The 19,933-nt window shown below is 58.4% G+C and overlaps 1 protein-coding gene across 1 annotated transcript; it reads right to left on the bottom strand.

The window, feature by feature from the left end:
* Nucleotides 1–48: 48 nt before the first annotated feature.
* On the bottom strand, nucleotides 49–19,731 carry ADGRD2 (adhesion G protein-coupled receptor D2). Its single transcript, XM_043565312.1, has 22 exons — nucleotides 19,696–19,731; nucleotides 18,723–19,020; nucleotides 17,761–18,402; nucleotides 17,264–17,362; nucleotides 16,815–16,900; nucleotides 16,273–16,554; nucleotides 15,002–15,113; nucleotides 14,135–14,269; nucleotides 13,495–13,618; nucleotides 12,937–13,042; nucleotides 10,139–10,194; nucleotides 9,360–9,486; nucleotides 8,001–8,104; nucleotides 7,626–7,728; nucleotides 7,210–7,363; nucleotides 6,542–6,675; nucleotides 6,340–6,455; nucleotides 5,368–5,488; nucleotides 1,312–1,353; nucleotides 1,150–1,194; nucleotides 311–369; nucleotides 49–187 (listed from the first exon to the last, which is right to left on the bottom strand). The coding sequence occupies exons 1-22, from the start codon at nucleotides 19,729–19,731 to the stop codon at nucleotides 49–51; spliced, it is 3,120 nt and encodes a 1,039-aa protein (XP_043421247.1).
* Nucleotides 19,732–19,933: the final 202 nt, after the last annotated feature.

Raw genomic sequence — 19,933 nt, 5'->3', positions numbered from 1 at the left:
TCAGCTCCACAGCCTGAGGACAGAGGAGGCTGTCAGGGGGGTGGGCCCCTACTCCTTCTGCTCCCCCTTGCCCTGGGGGCCCTCGGCTCCCTTGGTGATGACTCCCCCACTACCCATGGCCTTGGCATTCAGGTTCTGCCAGTGTGCAGTGAGCACCTCCCATTGGCTCCCAGTGCCCTCGCACCTCCTGAGGAATGGGGCCCCTTGGATCCCCAGAGGAAGCCCCCCCCCCCCCCACCCTACCCTAGTCCCTGTGGGACATACTTGCTAGCCCCTTGGCAAAACCCTGCCACCCCTGTCCCAGCCTCACCGGTCTCTCAGGTTCTGCAATGGAGGAGAAGGTTGTGGAGATTCTGGGGCTGTGGGTCCCTAGCCGGGGAAAAACACTCGAGTAGGTGAACTTTTAGGAGGCTGAGGCAGGAAGCTCTTTCTCTGCTCTCCTGCCCTGGACAGGACCTCATTATCAAAGACTCTAAGGTTCCACTCAGACTTATTCCACAGATTAATGATGGAGAAACTAAGGCCCAGGGAGGGAAGGTAACTTGCCCAAGTGCACACAGCAGGTAAGCTAGGAAGCTCGTATTGAAACTCCTGGCCTGGCCTTACCCCCGTGCCCTGTCACAGGGCCCCAAACCTCATCCACCCACCTGACTTTGGGAACCCCTAAACCCCATCTGCGTGGAGACCCAAGGAAGACGACCCTGGGCAAACCCTGCCTCTGGGCTAGGAAGCAGGGGCCCCTGTTCCCTGGTGGTGTGGGAAAAAATAAGCCATTTCTAAGCTACCTTCCAGGCCCCATGTTTGCAGAATTCCCTGGGCCTCAGTCTCCTTGTCTCTCAGATGGGTTGACATGATCTGCCATTGCCTTCTCAGCTTTACCTGAGCACTGGGGAAACTGAGGCACTGGGTAGTACTCAGACTGGAGGGTGGTGTGGCCTTACCTCTAATAGCCAGGTGTCTTCGGGCTGGAGCCAAGGCTACAGGGTTGTTCTGAGAGACCTCCCAGGGACCAAGGGACCTAGGGTGGGACCCTGGGCCTATGGGGCTGGAGCAGACCTGAAAGAAAGGGGTGTCAGCACTGGAATCCTGGCTGTGAGTGGGACCTCCTGGCTCCCAGGATCCCCACCTGCCTGCACCCACCATAAATGCCTCTGTTGCCTTTTTCTCAGTCATCCTCTGCAGGGCATTCCGGACCTAGGGGATGGGAATTTGGGGTCAGTCCTGGGACCCTCCCCTGACCCCCTGGCCACAGGTCCCCAGCAAGTAAGCCCTACCCACCTCACCCCCCGGCAGCCAGCGCCCTTGACTCACCTCCCCGTTGTAGGCAGCGTAGACCAGGAAAATGTATGGCCCCTGGGGACAGACCCAGGATGAGGGTGGGTGTCACTGCCCGGGACCCCCTCCCTCCCACCTGGCCTGGGGCCGCAACAGAAACACACCCAGAGATACCCCGAGACATTCAGAGATGCAGGCTGATGATCACAAACCCTGCTGACCCACTGTGCCCTCCTGCACTTGGGAGGGGGCATCTGTGACATTCTACAGCAGAGAGAACCAGAAGGGGGCTTGCCCCACTACCCCCCATACCTTCAGCCTCTGGCCATCAGGCAGCCTCTTGTCCTCTATGCCTCTGTCCCCTGCCACCTGCCCCATCCTCATGGCTGCAGGAGTGGGTGGTGGGAGGGGGCACACCTTCCTGTAATCAAGGCTAAATCAAGTCCTGGAACAGCAGACCTGTGAATGCATTCTGACTCGTGCCTCTAGCTGAGTGTCTCTCCCAACCTCCTCCGTGTCAGAGGCCTGGCCTCCCGCTGTGTGAAGGACTCAGCACAGTGGCCGAGTCATAGCTGGCTCTTACTCCCCACGCATGGGAGGACCAAGAGGTCTTGGCCACTCACAAAGTAACTTGGGGTTACAACCCTCATAGCAGCTCCATGATGGGGGTGGGGGTGGGGGTGGATTAATCCTATTTGATGGGGAGGGACCCTGGGGCCTGGGGCAGGAGACAGAGCAATGAGTCCCAGGCCCTGGAGTGTGGCTAAGCAGAATGGAATTTAGAGCCTGGGCCTTCCTGATTCTACCTGGATAGGCAACAGCCCCTGTCCTGAGGTCAGACTAGAGCACACGGGTTGGGGTCCAGGGGGCTCCTTGAGGCCTCAGACAGACCCTGGCGTCTCCCCCCCACCACCCCCCCCCACCGGTCCCCACAGCCAGCCTGTCCTCTCACTGCAACTTCTGCACTGCCTTCCCTGTCCTGTCTCCTTTTACCGGCTCCTCATACCCGAAGGCATCTTTCCAGACTCCAGCCCAACCACACCAGCGCCTGCCTAGCATCCTCCCAGGCTCTCTGGTGCCCCTGGGATCATGTGTGAGGTCCTTACAATGGCTCAGGGGACCCTGTGCGGTCTGGCCCCCATGTCTCCTCCTGTCCCATTTCTCACCAGCTCACGTGACCCCCGTTCATGTCTCCATTGGATCTCACCATGCTCCCCTGACTTCATTCTTTCCCCTCACCGTGTCTGGGTGTTAGCTGAGAATCATTCTCTCCAGGGAGCACCCTCTCTGCCTCCCCATGAGTGGCTCCTCTGTCCCCACACTGCCCCCACGTTCCTCTGGTCTCTCAGCCTCAATCATGCCAGGCTGTCGGAGTGTGGTCTTGGTGTTTGTCTCTCCCTCAGGCTGAGACCTCCAAGGATAGATTCTTTGATTCTGTGCACGACTATCCTCTTTAGTAAAGAACACAGAGCAGGTGCGGACTGGCTGAATGAAACCGATCCGCTCCCGTTCACGGTGCTTCCGGTGTGTGCCAGGTATTTGGCTTTGCCCTTTGCAAGTATCCTCTCAGTTGAACCCCACAATGACCCCATGAGGTGGAGAATATGATCCCCCTTATAGAGATGTGGAAACTGAGGCCTGTTTCAATGTGTCGGGGCCCTCTAACAAGACTCAGCCCAGGTAAGTGTGAGCCAGAGCTGGTTAAAAGTGAGGCCCAGCTCTCCCACCACAAAACCCGACACGGGAGCCACAAAGAAACAAATCAGCCCTGAAGAGCAAACGAGGCCCGGCTGAGCTCAGTCCCTGTACCCCAGGCCTGCTCCTTGCTCAACTCAGTAGGGAAGGAAGGCGGTCCTGAGGGCAGGTGCTGCCCGGTGTATGCCCCAGACAGAGAGAGGGACGGCGGGAGGTGGGCAGGGAGAGGAAGACAGGGAGGGACAGCAGGTAGATGGAGGAGAGGGGAGAGGAAAGGCAGGCCTGGGGAGGGAAGCTGGGCAGGGACCCAGAGCCTGACCGGGGGACCTGCCCGCAGATGGTCACAGGACATCAGGGTGGGCCCAGGTCTCACGCCATCTGACCCCGCAAGGCAGCCTGTCCCCTCCTTCACCGGGAGACCTTGGTAAGGAAGGTCTGAGGCTGACTGGGAGGGGAAGAGAGGTCATGCTCAGAGACAAAAGCTAGAAGGGTCAGGGGTCAACAAAAAGGGAGACAGCGAGAGGCCCACGGAGGGAGGGCCGGGTGGGATCCAGGCCAGAGGCGGAGGGGGCTGTGATGGAGACAGCCTGAGACAGAGAAGGAACCTCAGAGAAAGTTCAGAGACGGAGACATGGCTCCGCCTCTGCCCACCTGAGGGCCACGCAGGGACGAAGCTACAGTGGTCGCCATGGCGATGGGCCGCTGCTGCCCTGGATGCCACTTGGGAGGCAGGGTGGAGGGCTAACCGGGCAGTGGCCCAAATTCGAACTGGGGGAGCTCCAGGAGCGTGGGGCTTGTTGTGTCAGGGAAGGGGTGCAGCACCGCCCCTGTCCCCTGGCCACTCAGGCCCACGCAGGTCTCTGGGAGCTGTGCTTCTTTGGGAATAACTGGAACCCCAGTTTTTCTTCACTTTCTGGGCCCCTCTCTTGGCATGGCCTCCATTCTCCCCCAGCAGTGGCCCCCGTCTTTCCTCTCTCCACTCCCACACCTGGCCGAGAGTGACGAGTCCCCACGGCCCTGGGGGAGCCGACACCATGGACCGGGACCCTGGTAATCACCACCCTCTGCACCCTTCCTCGCTCCCTGCCCTCTCCCACCCTCCACACTTCACTCCCTGGCCTTGGCCATGGTCAGCGCCACAGGAGCATGGCATTTTGCTGCTTCCTTTCCTGCCCTGTCCCCTGTGCCTGGAACGGTGCCTGGCACCTGGTAGGCATTTGGCAAATACCACGTGGATGGAAGAAAAGCTGGGTCAGAGCCCTTCCCGACCTCAGCCCCACACCCTGCCCAATCTGGGCAGCTCTTCCAGGAACAGACCAGGCCCACGTGCAGAGGGCTGAGAACACAGACTCTGGACTTGGGCCCCAGCACTGCTCCTTCCTCCTGCGGGGCCCTGGAAATGACCTCATGGGGTCTCAGTTTCCCCATTTGTAAGGCTTATTCGGAGATAGAAGTACGAACCTGGCCCGGGGCCCGCAACACTGAGGTACCCCAAGTGGCTGCTGACAGCCTCGGGCCCCTTCTCCCAGGAGAGGACAGAGGATCCCCAGGATGAGCTCCAGGTCCCATGACTCTACAGAATTCGTACCCGATTTCCTGAGCTTGCTTTGTCTCTCCCTGGGTCACCCCACTTCTCAGCCCTGACAGGAGCTGGGAGGAGTAGGTGCAGACAACAGGGAGGGGTGCTGGGGGTGCAAGGGAGGCCGAGGGCAAGGGCAGGGGCAGGGGCAGGAAGGGCCCTGCTTGGACCCACCTCCCTCCCAGCACTCGGTCCCCTGGGTCGTGCCTGTCTGTGTCCATGTCTGGGTTGCCCACACGGCTGCAAACCCCCTGAGGACAGGGACCCAGTCTGTCCCCTCTCCGTGGTGGCTCCCGGACACGGGACCTGACAGGCACCCAGGAGGGTTCCTGCAGCCCCACTGTTACTGCCTCACCTAGGCGGGCTGGGCACTGTCCTCCTAACCAAACCCTTTTCTGAAGTGTTGTCCTCACCAATGCAGCAGCCGATACTGTCCCACAGCGGGCCACCCGCTGACCCCGAGGGGAGAGGTCACCAGCGTCCTGCACCCCTTCCTTGGCTTCTTGCCGAGACCCAAAGAGTCTCTAGTACCAGCCAGGGGGCTGGAACTTCTGCCGCATCCCTGAGTCTCTGGACCTCAGCTTCCTCAGCTGTGAAATGGGCCTCAAATCCTTCCCAAAGAGGCGCTGCCTCTTTGATTTGAGGCTTTGTTCCCACTCTTGCCCTCACCCTCTGGCCTCTTGACAATGCCTCTGGTTGCCGTGGTGACTCCCATGACGGAGAAGACACTCCTTCCCCCAACTCTTGACAAACCAGTCACTCTGAGCTCCACCGAGTGTCAGAGCCCTGGTCCCAGATGGTCCGGGGCCCAGAGGTACCTGGAAGGAATTGAGGCCCACGGCGGCGTAGGCCCAGGCCGGGCTGAGGTGCACCAGCGTGCCGACCAGCCAGGTCAGGCCCAGGACGGGCAGCAGGACCAGCACCGGCTTCACTGTGGCCCTGCAGGAGAGCGGTCGGGGCTGAGGGAGGCCAGCACGGCCCGGGGGCCCTGCAGGGTGCTGGGGAGGGCTGCAGCTGGGAGGTGCCTGGAGAGGAGCCGGAGCTACACATCAGGAGCCGCTCCTGACTTAGGTGTAGCTGGAAGCTTCGGCTGGACCTCCTGCCCCTTCTCAGACACAGAAGTGGTATGAAGTAGGGTAGCGGCACTTGGGAGACGGGGTCCCGGTCCCAAACCTGGCTCAGAGGAAGGGCAGGGCAGCCGTCCCGAGGGACGGCTGAGGACTGGGCAGTGGATCCAGGGGGCGTGGAGTCTAAAGAAGTCTTCCCTCCTCAGGGGCCCCTGGGGCTCCCTGGCTTTTCGGGGACCTGCTGACTTAGGCCTCACTGCCTTTGGCAGAGAACGGGGGGAAGAGGAGGGTCAGGGGTGTCCTCCTTCTGGCAGGATGTGGCCCTGGAGAGTGAGGGGCATTCTTGGCAGGGGTAGGGACCTAAATCCTCACTCTGAACCTGAACTTCTGGGGACTGCCTGAACCCCGGGTCTCCCCTACCTTGTCCCTACTGGGTCATCAGTGCCATCGGTACAAGGTGAGCCCCCAGGACAGAGGCTTGTGTCTATATCCCCTCCCACTCACATACACTCAGGATTGATTACCATCCCCCCAGGGGACATGCATGGGCACGTGCTCACACGTATGAGTGTGCAGGTATGCACAAGCCGGGACACATGTGCACACGCAGGCCCGTACATAGCCTTGCACACGTGGCCACGTGACCACGTACCGCCACCCTGGACTCACACATGCTCACACCCGACGAGCCTCACATCTGGCTGCCCCACTTCTGGCCCTCACCATATCTGGATTGTGACTTGCTGCCGCAGGCAGGGCTGGGGGCTCAGCATGCGGGCACGGCGGCGGGCACTGGACACAGTGACCATCACTACGCGGACCAGGATGCAGGTGTTGGCCTGGAGACCCGGTGTCAGTGGGTGAAACGGCTTCCCCCTTTCCCAGTACGACCCTCCCCTCCAGGACCCTAGGCCTCCCTGCTCACAGTCAGCACGAAGAGCACGGGCCCCACAAAGGCCCAGATGGTGTCCGTGTGCACATTGAGCCAGCAGTGGCCAGTGGCCACATAGTCGTCGGGGGACATGGCCACCGTGATGGCCACGATGGCCACGGGCACGCCTAGGGGAAGAATAAATGCCCTCAGGACCTCGCCACGCATTCTGTCCTCTCCAGGACCTGGCCTCCAACCCAGAGCCGCAGCCCACAGCTGTCCCACGGTAGCAGGTGCACTAGCGGGCACGGGGAGCTCTGGGAAGGGGGCTGGGTGGGCCCGATCCTTCTGGGGTGGCCTTGGAGCCCTGAGTAGCTGGGGAGCGGGAGAGCGAAACTGAGCTGAGGGCTCAGGCACGGGAGTCAGGGGGGATGGAGGGTGGTGACTGGCACGGGGGTCAGCGGGCCACGAATCGGGGAGACGGCGCTAGCAGTGGGGGGTTGAAGTGGTGGGAGTGGAGAGGGTTAAGAAGGGCTGGGGCTGGGTAAAGCTGGAGGGCGACTGGGCTGAGGAAACTGAGCTTGCATCAGGGATGGGGGTGCTGGGCGCCAGGTGGAGATGGGGATCGGGTGGTGTCGGGGTGGGGTGGGGTGGGACAGCAACAGAGGCCATGCGAGGTAGAGTAGGGAACAGAGCAGGAGTGGGGAGCAGAGGGGCCTCACCCCAGCCCGTGGCGTAGTAGAGAGTCATCCTGGGGCCTGGGCGCATGCGCACGGCCACCACCTTGCTCCATAGCAATAGGCCCTCCACCAACATCCAGGAGAATGCGACCAAAAAGAGGAGATGCATTGCAGCTGTGACGGCCACACACGCCACCTGTGGGCGGGAGGGTGGCAGATCCCTACCAAGGCCAGCCGTGGCCACAGCCCTGCCCTGGGTCCCATACCCATGCCTGGCATTGCCAACCCAAAGAGGTACCGGCGGGGAACATCTCGGGGAAGTGCCCTGGGCCCAGCTCCACCATTCTGGCCGTGTCCCCACCCAGCCCAGGAAAATGGAGCCAAGTGACGATGTGGGGGGCGACCCAGGAAAGATTGGCACCCCTCTGAACTCACAAGCACGCCTGCCGGGTGCCCACCTTGTTGGCCTTTGCCCACTCGCTGGCCATGAGGAAGCCCTCGGCAGAGGCCAGGGAGAAGGTGAGGTTCTTGTGGACCGTGGCTCGCTCTGACCTGGGGACCCTGGACAGGCAGGGGTCGGTTAACAAGGACACCACCACCAGCCCCCACGCCCCTACCAGCCCCTGCCTGCTGGGGTCCCTGGGGGTGGGCTAACCATGGGCAGAGACGGCAGCTCCACGGGAGGCCCACAACCCTAAGGGGGGCCCTGGGGCAGGCTCTTCCGGGGCCAGGGGGAGACGTGCCCGGAGGAGGCCCACGGAGGTGGCCCACGGAGGCCCCCATGGGTGGGCTGGGCCCCGGGGTGCCGGGCGGCTGTGCTGAGCTCATCTCACCCAGCTGCCAGGAAGAGCAAGAAGGCGGTGGCCAAGGCGCAGAAGGACACTCCGCAGCCCACAAACGACAGCGTCCTCAGCAGCGACTCCTCCCCGGGGCTTCTCTGTGGGAGGGCCGGAGACCCCAAAGTACAGCGAGCCCGTCACGGCCCTGACCTGTCCAGACCAGGCCTTACCCTGCCCTGGTCCGGCGAGGCTCCCCAAGGCTCCCCGTCTGCAGTGAAGCAGGGGTGGGGACAGCACCGGCCAGCCAGGCCAGGCCAGGCCTGCACACAGCAGGCACTTAATAAGAGAGCGTTTGCATGGCCTCTCCTGCTGGCCCTCCCTAAACTGGCCCTGATGGGTCCCGCTTTCCGCTTTCGCTGCTGCAGCCGCTAAGAGCTGGCTCGGAAGCGACAGACACACCCACTGGGAGCAGACTGCGTGTGACCGCCCCCCGCTGAGGAAGGGGCCTGGAGCTGACAGGCAAAAAACGGCCACGCTCTGTTTCCACAGGGCAAATGTGTCGGGAGCACGCTTTTCTGGCATGCTCCCCAACGCACCAAGTGACCCCCGCATTCCTGAGGCTCTGGCTCTGCCTCACTCAACCTCAGAGTCCCTTGGTGGCTCTAGTAATGCACCTCCCCCGCTCTCCTCCGGGGATTTGGGAATTTGTAAATGCTGGGCCCTCCCAGGGGCCTCCCCTGGGTCAGTCTCCTTTCACGTCTGAGGTCCGAGTTCGGCTCAGCCGTGGCTTTACCTACAGGCTCTTCGCCTCCAGCTGAGACCTCTTCGGCCCTGACACCCACGGGCCCCACGGCCCTTCACCCTGAGGCCTGTCTAAACCTGCTACCCGCCTGTGCCCTCTCCAAGATGACTCCCTTGTCCCCCAGCTGCCCAGACCTTTGTGCTGGGCCACCCCTTCCTCCCCCAGTCTGCCCACTGTTCCCCAGTGCAGGGCCCCTGCCCTCTGCCTAGGCGACTGGCCCACAGACCCCTCTTTGCTCTTTGCTCTGCCAGCCCACTCCTGGCACCAGTGGGGCTCCCTCAGGGCCATCCAACACCTGCTTAACATGTCCACGTCCGTGCTCTGCCCATCGGGTCTCCTCTAGGCTCTGTGCCACCTGACCCACGCCACCTTGCTCCTCCGCCTTCTTCTACTCCAGGACCTAGCACTGGAAGCTCCAGACAGTCAAAGTTCTAGAATGTGTCCAGCCTGCCTGTCAGTCTAGCCTCCTTGCCTTTGCTCAGACTGGCCCTCTGCTTGGAATGCCTTTCTGTTCAGTTCTTGGTCATCCTTAGACTTGGTTCTGACATCACCTTCGCCCACTCCACCCGCCCAGCCCTACCCGCCCCCCCCCCCCCCGCCCCGGTACTCACCTGGACGTCATACACCTGCAACAGGACAGCAAAGTTGGTGCTGTGGTTGCAGAAGCACGCGGTAGAGTCCCGGTACAGGGTGGCCACAGAGCAGCCGGTAGTGGCCCAGGAGCCCCCTGTGTCTGGGCTGGGGGAGGGGAGGGAAGAGAAGGGCTCCTGAAATGGGGTGGACATGGGGCTGGGGGTAGGTGGCAAGCAGGGGAAAGCCTCTCTCCAAAGCGTGGGGCCCATCAATGCTCTGCCTCTAACCAGCTTTGTGACCTTGGGCACACCTCTGCTCTTCCCTGGGCCTCAGTTTCCCATCTGTAAAGTGTACTTAACGCTCTCAGGGACGGTAGGGGGATGGGGCTAATACTGGCGATTACCACTGATTAACTGCATAACTTACTAAGCAACAGTGATTGATGTTCGGCTAAAGATACAGGGCAGGGAGCTGGGGCTAATCTCTGAACCCTCCTCTGCTCCTTCAAATGCCCAAGGGCCATGGCTTTGGATAGATGTCAAGTCTAATGCTTATTTGATGGATGAATCTCTTCCCAGGCATCCCACAGAGTGAGCCTGCATATCTCCTATGATGGGGTGCTCATTACCTCCTGGGTCACAGATTCTCTTGCTCCGGTTTGTCCTGGAGCTGCTAGGTAAGAGATTGAGGCCACCCCCATAAGAAAGGTGGCAAATGGAGACCAAAAACACACCTCATCTTCAAGAAGAATGGATGTCTTAAAAAAAAAACAACAACCCAATTGTCTTATTTAAAGAACTTGAAAATGGCAACTCACCTGATGCTGAAGTTCCAGAAGGCACAGACAGGTTCCACCAGTTCCTTCGGGAAGGCCTAAGGGCAGGAAACAGGTGTAGAGCAGGTGTGTGTGTGTATGTATGGAAGGGAGAGAGAGTCTAAGAGGATGCAGGGGGACATTGAGGCCTCTTTGAGTTTGAGGGTCCAGGGGTTTGCCCAACGCGGGTCATGGGTGAAGAGGTGGGAGAAAATGCCAGCAAGGAGGCAGAGGGGAGGAGGGGTGAGTAGGCTTTCATGCTAATATTGAAATATTTCATGCATAATATTGAAATACTGGGAGCAAGCTAAATGTCCATCTTTTGGGGAGCGGTTAAATCGTGGTGACTCTTCCCTCTTGGGATGCTCTGCACCCAGCAAGAGGAACAAGCAGGTGTCAGTCTACTGGCAGGGAAAGAGCTCTGTTATACGTTGTTCAATAAAGACAAAAGCTGCACCTTGTTATACATGGTATGAGCTCATTTGCATAAAAAATACATCCGGTCTATATAATTGTGAAAACACACACACAAGGCCTGGGATTAAATGCACAGCTAATTTAACAATGGCTAGGTCTCAGTTTGAATGTGTTATGATGAACATGCCAGTTCTTTGGTAATTAAACAACGACAACAGTGTTGATTTTATGTCATTAAGCAGTGAGGAGACATCAGGCAACCGGTGGCAACAGCCCCAGTCCAGACAGGGAAAGCAGCCCGAGCTTAGGACTTGGGCTATTTGTCCCGACTGGAAAGAGTAACAGCAATGTCACCTTACTAGACTATGACACTGTGTGTCACATTCTTCATGTTTTTTATTGTGGGCGATCATCCTAGTAACCTAGGAGACAGGTATAAATTCATGTAATTTCAAACAAGGAAACAGCTTCAGAGAGGGAAATTAATCTGCTCAAGATCACACAGCACAGAGCTGAGGCTGGGTCCTGACTTGGTTATGCTCTTTCCAATAGTCCATGACGATGCCTCCAGGGAATGTAGTATTTCTTGGGTTGACTGAATTATCACCCCATGTATTCATTCGTCCATAATATTTTCCCCGGGGTCTCAGATACTATGTTGGGTGCTGGGAACACAAAGAAAACCTGCTGTTTGCTTTTGAAACGGATAATCATTACACTGCCGGTAGCATTTTCAAGTGGTATAAACGGAAAAAGCAGTGTTGACTGTACAATCAAAAGCCAAAAAATTATGTATTTGTGTCCAGGAGCCCTATACCTGGCCACATGTCCCCAGGAAACAGTCACCAGAATCAAAACGTATTATGAGTTGGAGTGCCCGGGTGGCTCAGTCTGTTAAGCATCTGACTCTTGGTTTCAGCTCAGGTCATGATCTCACAGTTCATGAGCCCAAGTCTCACATCGGGCTCTGTGCTGACAGCACAGAGCCTGCTTGGTATCTCTCTCCCCCCCTCTCTCCCCCTCCCCCACTCATGCTGTCTCTGTCTCTCTCAAAATAAATCAATAAACTTAAAAAAAATTTTTTTAAATGTATTATGAGTGAGGATTTTCACAGGGTTAGGCAGGGTTACTTGTAATAGAAAAAAAAAAAAAACACGCTGCAGATACTCAGGACGCATGACCAGGAGACGGGCACGTTCATTTTGGACCATCCCTGGGGAAGGTGGTGGAGCTGGACTTGACCTCAGTCAAGGCTTATACATGCTAGGACTAAACAGCAATGAGAAAGGATGTCTATGACCAAGACAGTGCCAAAAACACCAGCAGGGAAAACAAGAGACATAAATGTTTACATGGCTCGGCTGAAAGAGCAAGGACTTTGATTTTGCAAAAGCAAAAGCAAAAAAAAAAAATTATGGTTTTAGGAAAAATTTAAGAAAAATTGCAGGCATTAGGAAAAACAAATTATGGTACATCCATGTAGTGGAATCTTACTCAGCAGTACAGAGGAGCAAATTATTGAAACAGGCAATAATATAGATGATTCTCAAAAACACCAGCTGACAAATGAACCTTGAGCACAGCATGTACTATATGATTCCATTTATGCGAAACTTTGGAAAAGAGAGACATAATCTATAGTCACGAGAAGTAGATCACTGATTTGGGGAGAAGGCTGCCTGGGGAGGGGCCCAAACAAGCCCTTTGGGAACGTGGAAATGTTCTTTACCTTGACTGGGGCAGTGGTACCTAAGTGTGTATACTGCTCAAAACCCATCAGGTTGTCTAGTTAAAGTGGATGTTTTAGTGTCTGTAGATTTATCTACTTCAATCAAATCGGTTTTTAAAGTCTTGGGATGACATACAAAAGACTGATAAGATGTGGTGTGGTGTGGTGTGGTGTGTGTGTGTGTGTGTGTGTGTGTGTGTGTGTGTGAGTGTGTGTGTGTGTGTGTGTGTGTGTGTGTGTGTGTGTGTGTCCAGGATTAGTGGTTGTGGGCAAAGCAGACTTTGGCTTTCTCTGAAACTACTGTTTCAAAAGCAGGAAGGAATTTGTGTATTTCATGTAATGAAATTAAACATTTCTTGGCCATCTTTCCATGTCAGTTTATGGAAAAATATCTCATTCCTTATATGACTTCTGCTGACTGTTCCACTGTGTAGCCCCACATGGCTTTTTGAGCCATCCCCTCTTGGTGGACATTTAGGCTATTTCCTCTCTTATGAGCACATTGCAGGGTCCTTGAGGACAATGGGATGGCTTGTGAGTTATTTTTCTTGAACATTTTTAGACTTTGGTTTAAATGAACAAATATTGGGGTATGGGAAGACCAAATCAGGCTAAGTGTACCGGTGGTGGTGGTTCCCAGAAGCACCCCCAGTACCTGGGTCTGGTGTTGCAAGTGAAAGGTCACGGCCGTGCTGACCTCCCCGGTTTCATCCCATACCTCAGAGGAGATGATGGCTGACCCCACCTGGGTGCTTAGAAACCTGTGGGGAGAAGGGGAGCTTTTAAGGGCACCATATCAGTTGGCTGTGCGGCAGAGGTCATGGATGGCTGAGGTCATCTCATCCAGGCCCCTGTGTGGGAGATGACACCCTCTGTGTCCAAAGAAACACCAGGAAATATCCTGTGCTTGAAATTTGGGCATCTGGGTTCCAGTCTTGCCTTGGGGACTTGGTGGTAAATTCAGTAAGCCCTGTCTTCTCTCTGAGTCTCTGCACTGACACCAGGACCCTAGACAGTAGTTGAGCCAGGTTCCAGCAGCATATCTTTGGAAGGCCCAGAGATGTGCGTGTCTCAGGGATGGGGAGGGTTTGGCTCTGGTTGCTAAGGGCAGAATTACCTACCAGAATGATGGCTCTGGGATGGGATGGAGGCCTGGCCTTCCCTGGGGAGGGGATCCAGACCCTCAGCAGCCTACTGGGTAGGGCCCACTCACCTCTGCAATTTGCTTGCCTCTTCTGAGCTGTCAGGGGCCTGGGGCTCCAGGCCAGGCTCCCCTAGGGTTTGCCGGAAGACACTCGAGCTGAACCAGCTGTGGATCACGGTGACTCCAGAGAGGCCTGGCTGAGTGGGAGGAGGCCTAAGACCCCACCCTGTGGCTGAGCAAGCACCACAGGTTGGCCCCGAGGGAGATGCTCTGCCCACCTTACTATCAGGGAAACTGAGGCTCAGAGAGATTAATTGACTTCCCAAAGATCACCCGGTTAATAAGTGGAGAAACGAGAATTCCAACCAGCAACAGGGCATGCACTTAACCTGGCAGCTCTAAAGCCCTTTGCCTCATGTCCTGATTCCCCAGCCCCGGGTGACAGCAAGGGTGGCGGCTCCCTCCACCACCCACTTCTAAGAGGAAATGGGTGGGGTTCAGCGGAGGAGACCAAGTGAACACCTACTATGTGATAAGCACTTTTAACCCCACAGCAGCTTACAAGGCAAGTACTAGCATGAGTCTTCCAGATAAGGAAACAGGCTGTGAACAGTGAGGTGACTTATTCAAAACGGCAGAGTTAACCCAGGGCTAACTGGCACTAACCCAGACCCCAGCAGGGCCCCACCACCCCCTCACCCTCACCCACCTTTCCCGAGGAGGCGCTCCACTTCACCTGCGGGGATGCGGATGTGGCCGGGCCCCTCCGGGTGCCCACCGGGCACCGTGAACACATAGCCCTCCGTGCCAGCCTCCGTCAAGCGTAGACTCCGCACCTCCAGGCCTGGGATCAAATGGGGTTGGGTGGCTGGACCTTCCAAGGGAGGTCTTTCTGCAGAGCTGGCCTAGCCAGCAGGGGCTGCCTTCCCTCTCCCCACCACAGGCCTGGGCCACTATTCCAGCTCAGAGAGGTTCAGCGACTCGCCCAAGGGAGATCTGACTTCTTCAGGTCTGGGGGAGGGGATCACTAGAAGCAGGTCCCTGGGGGTGGGGCAGGACCTGACTATCAGTGAGCCATCAGAAACCACTGGGCGCCTGGAGGACACAAGTTTTGCCAAAGTTCCCCATAAGTGATCTCCCCCAGTCAATCTACAAATACTCACTGAGTGTGTACTTGGGTCTGGCCTGAGATCCAGAAATGACTCAGAAATACCCCCTGGCTTTCAGGGAGCTTTGGCAAAAACGAAGTAATTATCACAAAATGCAACAGGAGATATTTCCAAGACATAGGGGTAACAGCAAGAGGAGGAACTGTCAGGAGAGAGCTAAAACCAGGCAAGGCATCCTAGAGGAGCTGATGCCCAAACAAGGTTCTGAAGGCTATACGGGAGTTTGCTAGGAGGTCGAGGAAGAAAGGGCATTGTGGATGGAGGGCGCAGCACAGACAAAGGCAGGGGACAGAATGGAGTGTCTGCGGTGGTGCTGACAGCTCCCAGTGACCAAAGCTGAGAAGAAATGTCTGAGCCCGGGCCCCCCCAGGGCCCAGATGTGTGGGACGGGTGCACAGCAGGCTCACCGACACAGCGACGCTGGATGTGCATTCGGGGCCGCCCAGGGGTCAGCGTGGTGCTCAGCAGGGGTGCCAAGCGCTGTAGACTTGCCACCAGGGCCATGGGTCCGCCAACCACCTGGGAGGAGCCACATCTCAGCCCCTCCTGCTTTGCACCTGCGGCTGCCAGCCACGACCGCTGTAGTTAACACATTCTCAGAGATCTGTGAAGTGGCCTGCCTGCTCCAGACCCTCGGTGGCCCCGTAGGGCCTCCAGGATCAAGTCCTGGGTCCTCAGGCTGGTGTTTGAGGCCCTGCCCGATCGGCCTCCTCTGACGCCTCCAAGCCACGTCATCCTCCAGCCCAGGAGAAGGCCTGGTAGTCCTCCGTGCCTGCTGGCCGGTTGTTTGCTAGCTGGGCACACTCTGCAGGCGGGGCCATGCCTCCCCCTCCTTTGATCTCACTCTGTGCTAGACCTATAGAAGGGACTCGACCTTTCGGTTCCAAAAGGGAAGCCGTGTGGGGGGTGAGGCCAGGTGGGGGCGGAGGGAGGGGGCTTGCACTAATGGAACAGCTACTCTAGGCAGGGCAGGTATGATCACCTCTGTTCTCCAGGGAGGAACACCAGGGTTCAGAGTCCAGCTTTTCCTAGCCTACCACAGTGCCTCAGTCCCTCAGCCAAAAATGGGTTTATACCCTTCCCAGGTTGGACGCTCGCTGCCCAAACAGGGGAACCGTTCTGTGGAGCCGGCCTCCCTCGCTGTGTCATCTCCATCCCGTCCCCAAGCCTAGGTCCCTGTTCTGTCCTCTGAGGCCACAGAGGCACCATCTCTGCTCCTTCTGCCCCAAAGGCTTTCAGGTGATGTCTATGATCCCTTGTTCTCTCCTTTCTCTAGGCCAATCACTCCCAAGCCTACAGCCACTTCTGCCAGGATGACGTTTCCAGCACCCATGCCATCTGGATAGCATCTCTCTATGCTCTCCTGAGTGTCTGGGCTGTTTTGGAAGACAAGATGGCTGAATACTCAGCATAGAGGACCTGCCTCTGAAGGTGGTCAGCAGAATCTTGGATATGGGGGGGGATCCTTATGGATTCCTGGCTCTTATTTTCAACCACAGAAGCTATTATTCAAGAACAGTTGTATGTGGAAGTTCAAGTTACATCATAGGTAAAAGAGGAGCTTCTCTCAAATGCAGAGACGGACCCAGCGATGGGTGCTGACTCACCCACGGCTACACAACAAGCTGGTGGCAAGGACGGCAAGCCCCCCTGCCCCACCCAGCCCTGCCAGCCTCACCTCGCTGATTGAGAGCCACGCACCAGCCAGCTGCTCCTCCAGGACCAAGCTGGCCACAGACACGATCCCCTGGCCTAGCTGCTCCCAGGGCCCTGTTAAGGGCTCTGGCTCCCCAGCCCCGAGGGCCGTCACTCTCTTTAGGAAGTGCACGACAGCCAGCAGTGCAGCCGGCCCCAGTGGAGCTGACTCCTTTGCCAGGACCCTCTCCAGGATACCCAGGAAGCTGGAGGCCTCAGCCAGCGACAGGTGTCCAGGGGCTTCAGAGAGGGGGTCAGGAAGCAGCTGTGGGCAGAGGAACCACTTACTGCCGGCCTGGCTGTTAGGAAGAGATCTCCCAGGGATCACACTTGGGCCCCATTAGGGTCTTCTTAGTGGGCACGTGTCTAACCCAGCTCTCCAGAGCTCCAAAATAGGGAATACAAATAACCTTAATCCCTGAAGACACATTTGGTGGGTGTCCCCTTTATAGGTGAGGAAACTGGGCGGCAGGGAGGTGACCCATAGTGTCCCCAGACTCTTCAGCCCCCAGGAAGGGGGCTCACCACTATGGTCTTGGCCAAGGCATTGACTCGGCTGATAACATCCTGGCCAGGCCACGACTGGGCATCCTGCAGCCGCTGATAAGTGTCTGCAAAGGAGGGAATGCCAGGCTGGGTCCTGAGCAACACCGCCCAGAGGTGCTCCACCCACCATTTGCTGCCGAGGGAGGAAGAGCATGTCGATAGCTGTGCGTCCGGAGCCTTACACAGTGTTCTAGATGGGGAAACTGAGGCATACAATGGCAAAATCATTTGCCCAAGGACACACACCTGGGGTTCGTCCCCAGGTCTGTCTGGCCCCGCTGTCCTGTGGTTTGAACTCCGTGGAGACCCTGAGACTTTGAGAAGATTCTAAATTCCCAGTTTGTGCCAAGTGCTCACTCCCTCTCAGCCTACACTGGTCCATGCCCAGTTTCCCCTTCAGCAGAGCCCTGGGGACTGCCAGGGCGCACCTGTCCGGTAACAGCAAAGGAAGAAATGTGGTTGAAGGCAGAGCAAAGAGCCCTCAGTGCCGGATCCTGGGTTCCACGTAGGGCACTCTTCTGAGGGCACTGGCAGGGATGGGAGAAGTGTCAGCGCTTTATCCTGGTTCTCCAGCAGTCCCTGGAGTCACCTGTTCGGGCCTTGAAGGCACCTGCACACCTTAGGGGGCCAGGACGCGTAGCCCCGGAGTTAGGGGGCGACGTGGTAACCCGGGTGAAGGACGCTGCAGCCAACACAAGGCTGGGCAAGGCGGCCAAGGGTCGAGCCTACTCAGGCTACTGGGACTGGGCTTTTTGCCCGACGTCTGGGCGGCTTGGGGGAACGTGACCAGAGCTGGGCGTGGCCAGGTTCACAAGTGGTGGGCTGGATTTTGAGCTCACAAGGAAGTGCGCAGAAGCCAGGGGGTGGGGCGTTGAGCAGAAAGGCGGGGCGGGGCCTACGAGCCAGAGGGCGGGGCGGGCCATACCTGGACAGAGCAGGCGCACCCGCAGAGGCGGCAACAGCGAGGGCGTGACGTCCAGGGCGCCCAGGTCCCAGCGGAAGAGCAGGCCGCCGGGTGGCGGCGCGCAGGCCCGTGCCCGACGCAGCTGCGCGGGGCTCAGGGCCCGAGCCCACAGGTGGAAGTCGGTGAGGTTGCCGCTGAAGGCATCGCGCGCCGAGAAACCACCGCCCAGAGAGTCCTGATCCTGGCCCAGCACGAGGATGCCGCCCGCTGGCACCGGGTGGCCCGCGCCCAGTCCCCGCGCCCCGGCGCGCCGCCGCCCGTCGGCAAACAGCGCCCAGCGCCCGCCGCGCTGCTCCCACGTGGTGCACACGTGGTGCCAGCGGCCGTCGGCGCGGAAGGCGGCGCGGAAGGGCGCGTGGTGGCCGCGCACCACCAGCGCCGCGTGCACGGCGCCGCCCGGCTCGGCGAAGGCGCGCAGCTGCAGCGCGTTGGCGAGGGAGGGCGCGGCGAGGGAGAAGAGCGCGGCGGCGTCCGGCGAGGCGGCGTCCCACTGCACGTGCGCGCACGCGGTCAGCGCCCCCAGCGCGGGTAGGGGCGTCCGCAGCCGCGCCGCCCTGTCCGCGGTCCGCTCGCCGAACACCAGCGCGGCCGTGGGGAGCGCGCCTGTGGGGACACGCGGGCCGGGACCTCAGTGTCCTCAATCTGCGCACTGCCTCTGACCACCCACTGGCGGAGCTCCGGGGCCCCTCCTGGGCTTTCGGGTGTCTCCCAAACTCGGGAAGGAAGAAATGGGGGCTCCAGTGCCCATACCCAGGCGGTCAACCCTGCATTTCAGTTCTGGACGAGGGAACCTGAAGGTGCGACGGGGACTTCTGGGCTCCATTCGGTAGGACTGTCACTGTGAGCTCCGGTCTCTGGAGCCCCCCCCCCCCCCCCCCGCCACCTCCTCCTTCCCACTTCCCAGGCCCTGGGCCCACACTCACGCCTCTGGGGGGGTCTTCGCAGAGGGGCCTCCCTTTGGCCCACCCAGATGGGGTTGGGCAGCCGTGGAGCAAGGACCTCAGCTGGGGGCGCCAGTGCCAGGTGGCCAAAATGCTGCTCACATGACTCTTGAGCCTGCCACCAGCTCAGCTGCTGCCCTGGGAACTTGCACACCCCGTCTGGGGTCTCCACCACCTCACCGGGGTCCACTGGAGCTGCAGGGTCAGAGGAGACACAGTGTGGGAGAGCAGTGTGTGGGCCTGTGACCCTTGGAGTGGGCTGGGCGTGGTGGATACTGAGCTAGGAGTCATTTGGGTCCGAATGCTCTATGACCTGGTGGGTCTAGTCCTTTTGTTTTGTCATCTGTATATTAGCAAGAATAAAATAGACACAAGTGAAACCTTCACCCCATGGCCGGGGATGGTGGGGCTGAACTAAATGGCATCTGCTCCCTTCCTTTGCCTTAGAGGCCAGTGCACCAGGTGGACCACAGGCTGGCGGAGCTGGGGAAAGGGGAGCCTCTCTGGGGCCCTCATACCAACCTGGGAGCCAAGAGTTCCTTGCTTCACCTGGGGAGTTGGAGGGTGTCCCAGAGAGACTCCTTATCTGAGAGAGAAGAAGACAGGTTGGGGCTGGGTTGGGTCCCCACCCCAGTGTGTGCAGTTAATGGGTGCTCTGGCAGGGTGCACCGGAAGCTGCAAGCTCTGCAGTCAGACCTGGGTTCAAGTCCCACCCAGAGTGTGATCTTGGGCAGGCGCTTCACTGCCTTGAACCTGTTTCTCCCGCGTGAGGAATAAACAAGCTGATGAGTGAATGCAAAAGGTGTAGCATCAGTGGATGCTTTTAGTCTGTTGTTATGCCAGGGGCTTAGCCTGTGTGACCTTTGCAGTGGCCTCAGAGGTGGCCACTTGGAACCCAGCAGCTTTGAGTCTCCCTTGGCTTCCTCCCCCACATCCCCCCACCAAGTTCAGGTACCAGGAAGTAGAGGAGGCAGTAGCACCAGGAAGCCATTCTGGATCCAGCAGGGGCCAGTGAGGGACAGCAGGGGTCACAGGTGTGGCCAATGTGGACTGAAAAGGAAAAACGCAAAGGAAAGTAGCTCAGCATCCTGCCTTACTACCCGCTCTGGCACCTACGGGGTCATATTCCCCATGTTTGGCTCCCAGACCTCACTGGGCTGGGAGCCCAGGATGGGCTGGGCACATCTATGTGA

The sequence above is a fragment of the Prionailurus bengalensis genome, chromosome D4 (assembly GCF_016509475.1).
Source record: "Prionailurus bengalensis isolate Pbe53 chromosome D4, Fcat_Pben_1.1_paternal_pri, whole genome shotgun sequence".
Lineage (NCBI taxonomy): Eukaryota > Metazoa > Chordata > Mammalia > Carnivora > Felidae > Prionailurus > Prionailurus bengalensis.
Note: the sequence above shows the minus strand (reverse complement) of the source record. Positions and strands in the feature narration are given on the sequence as shown.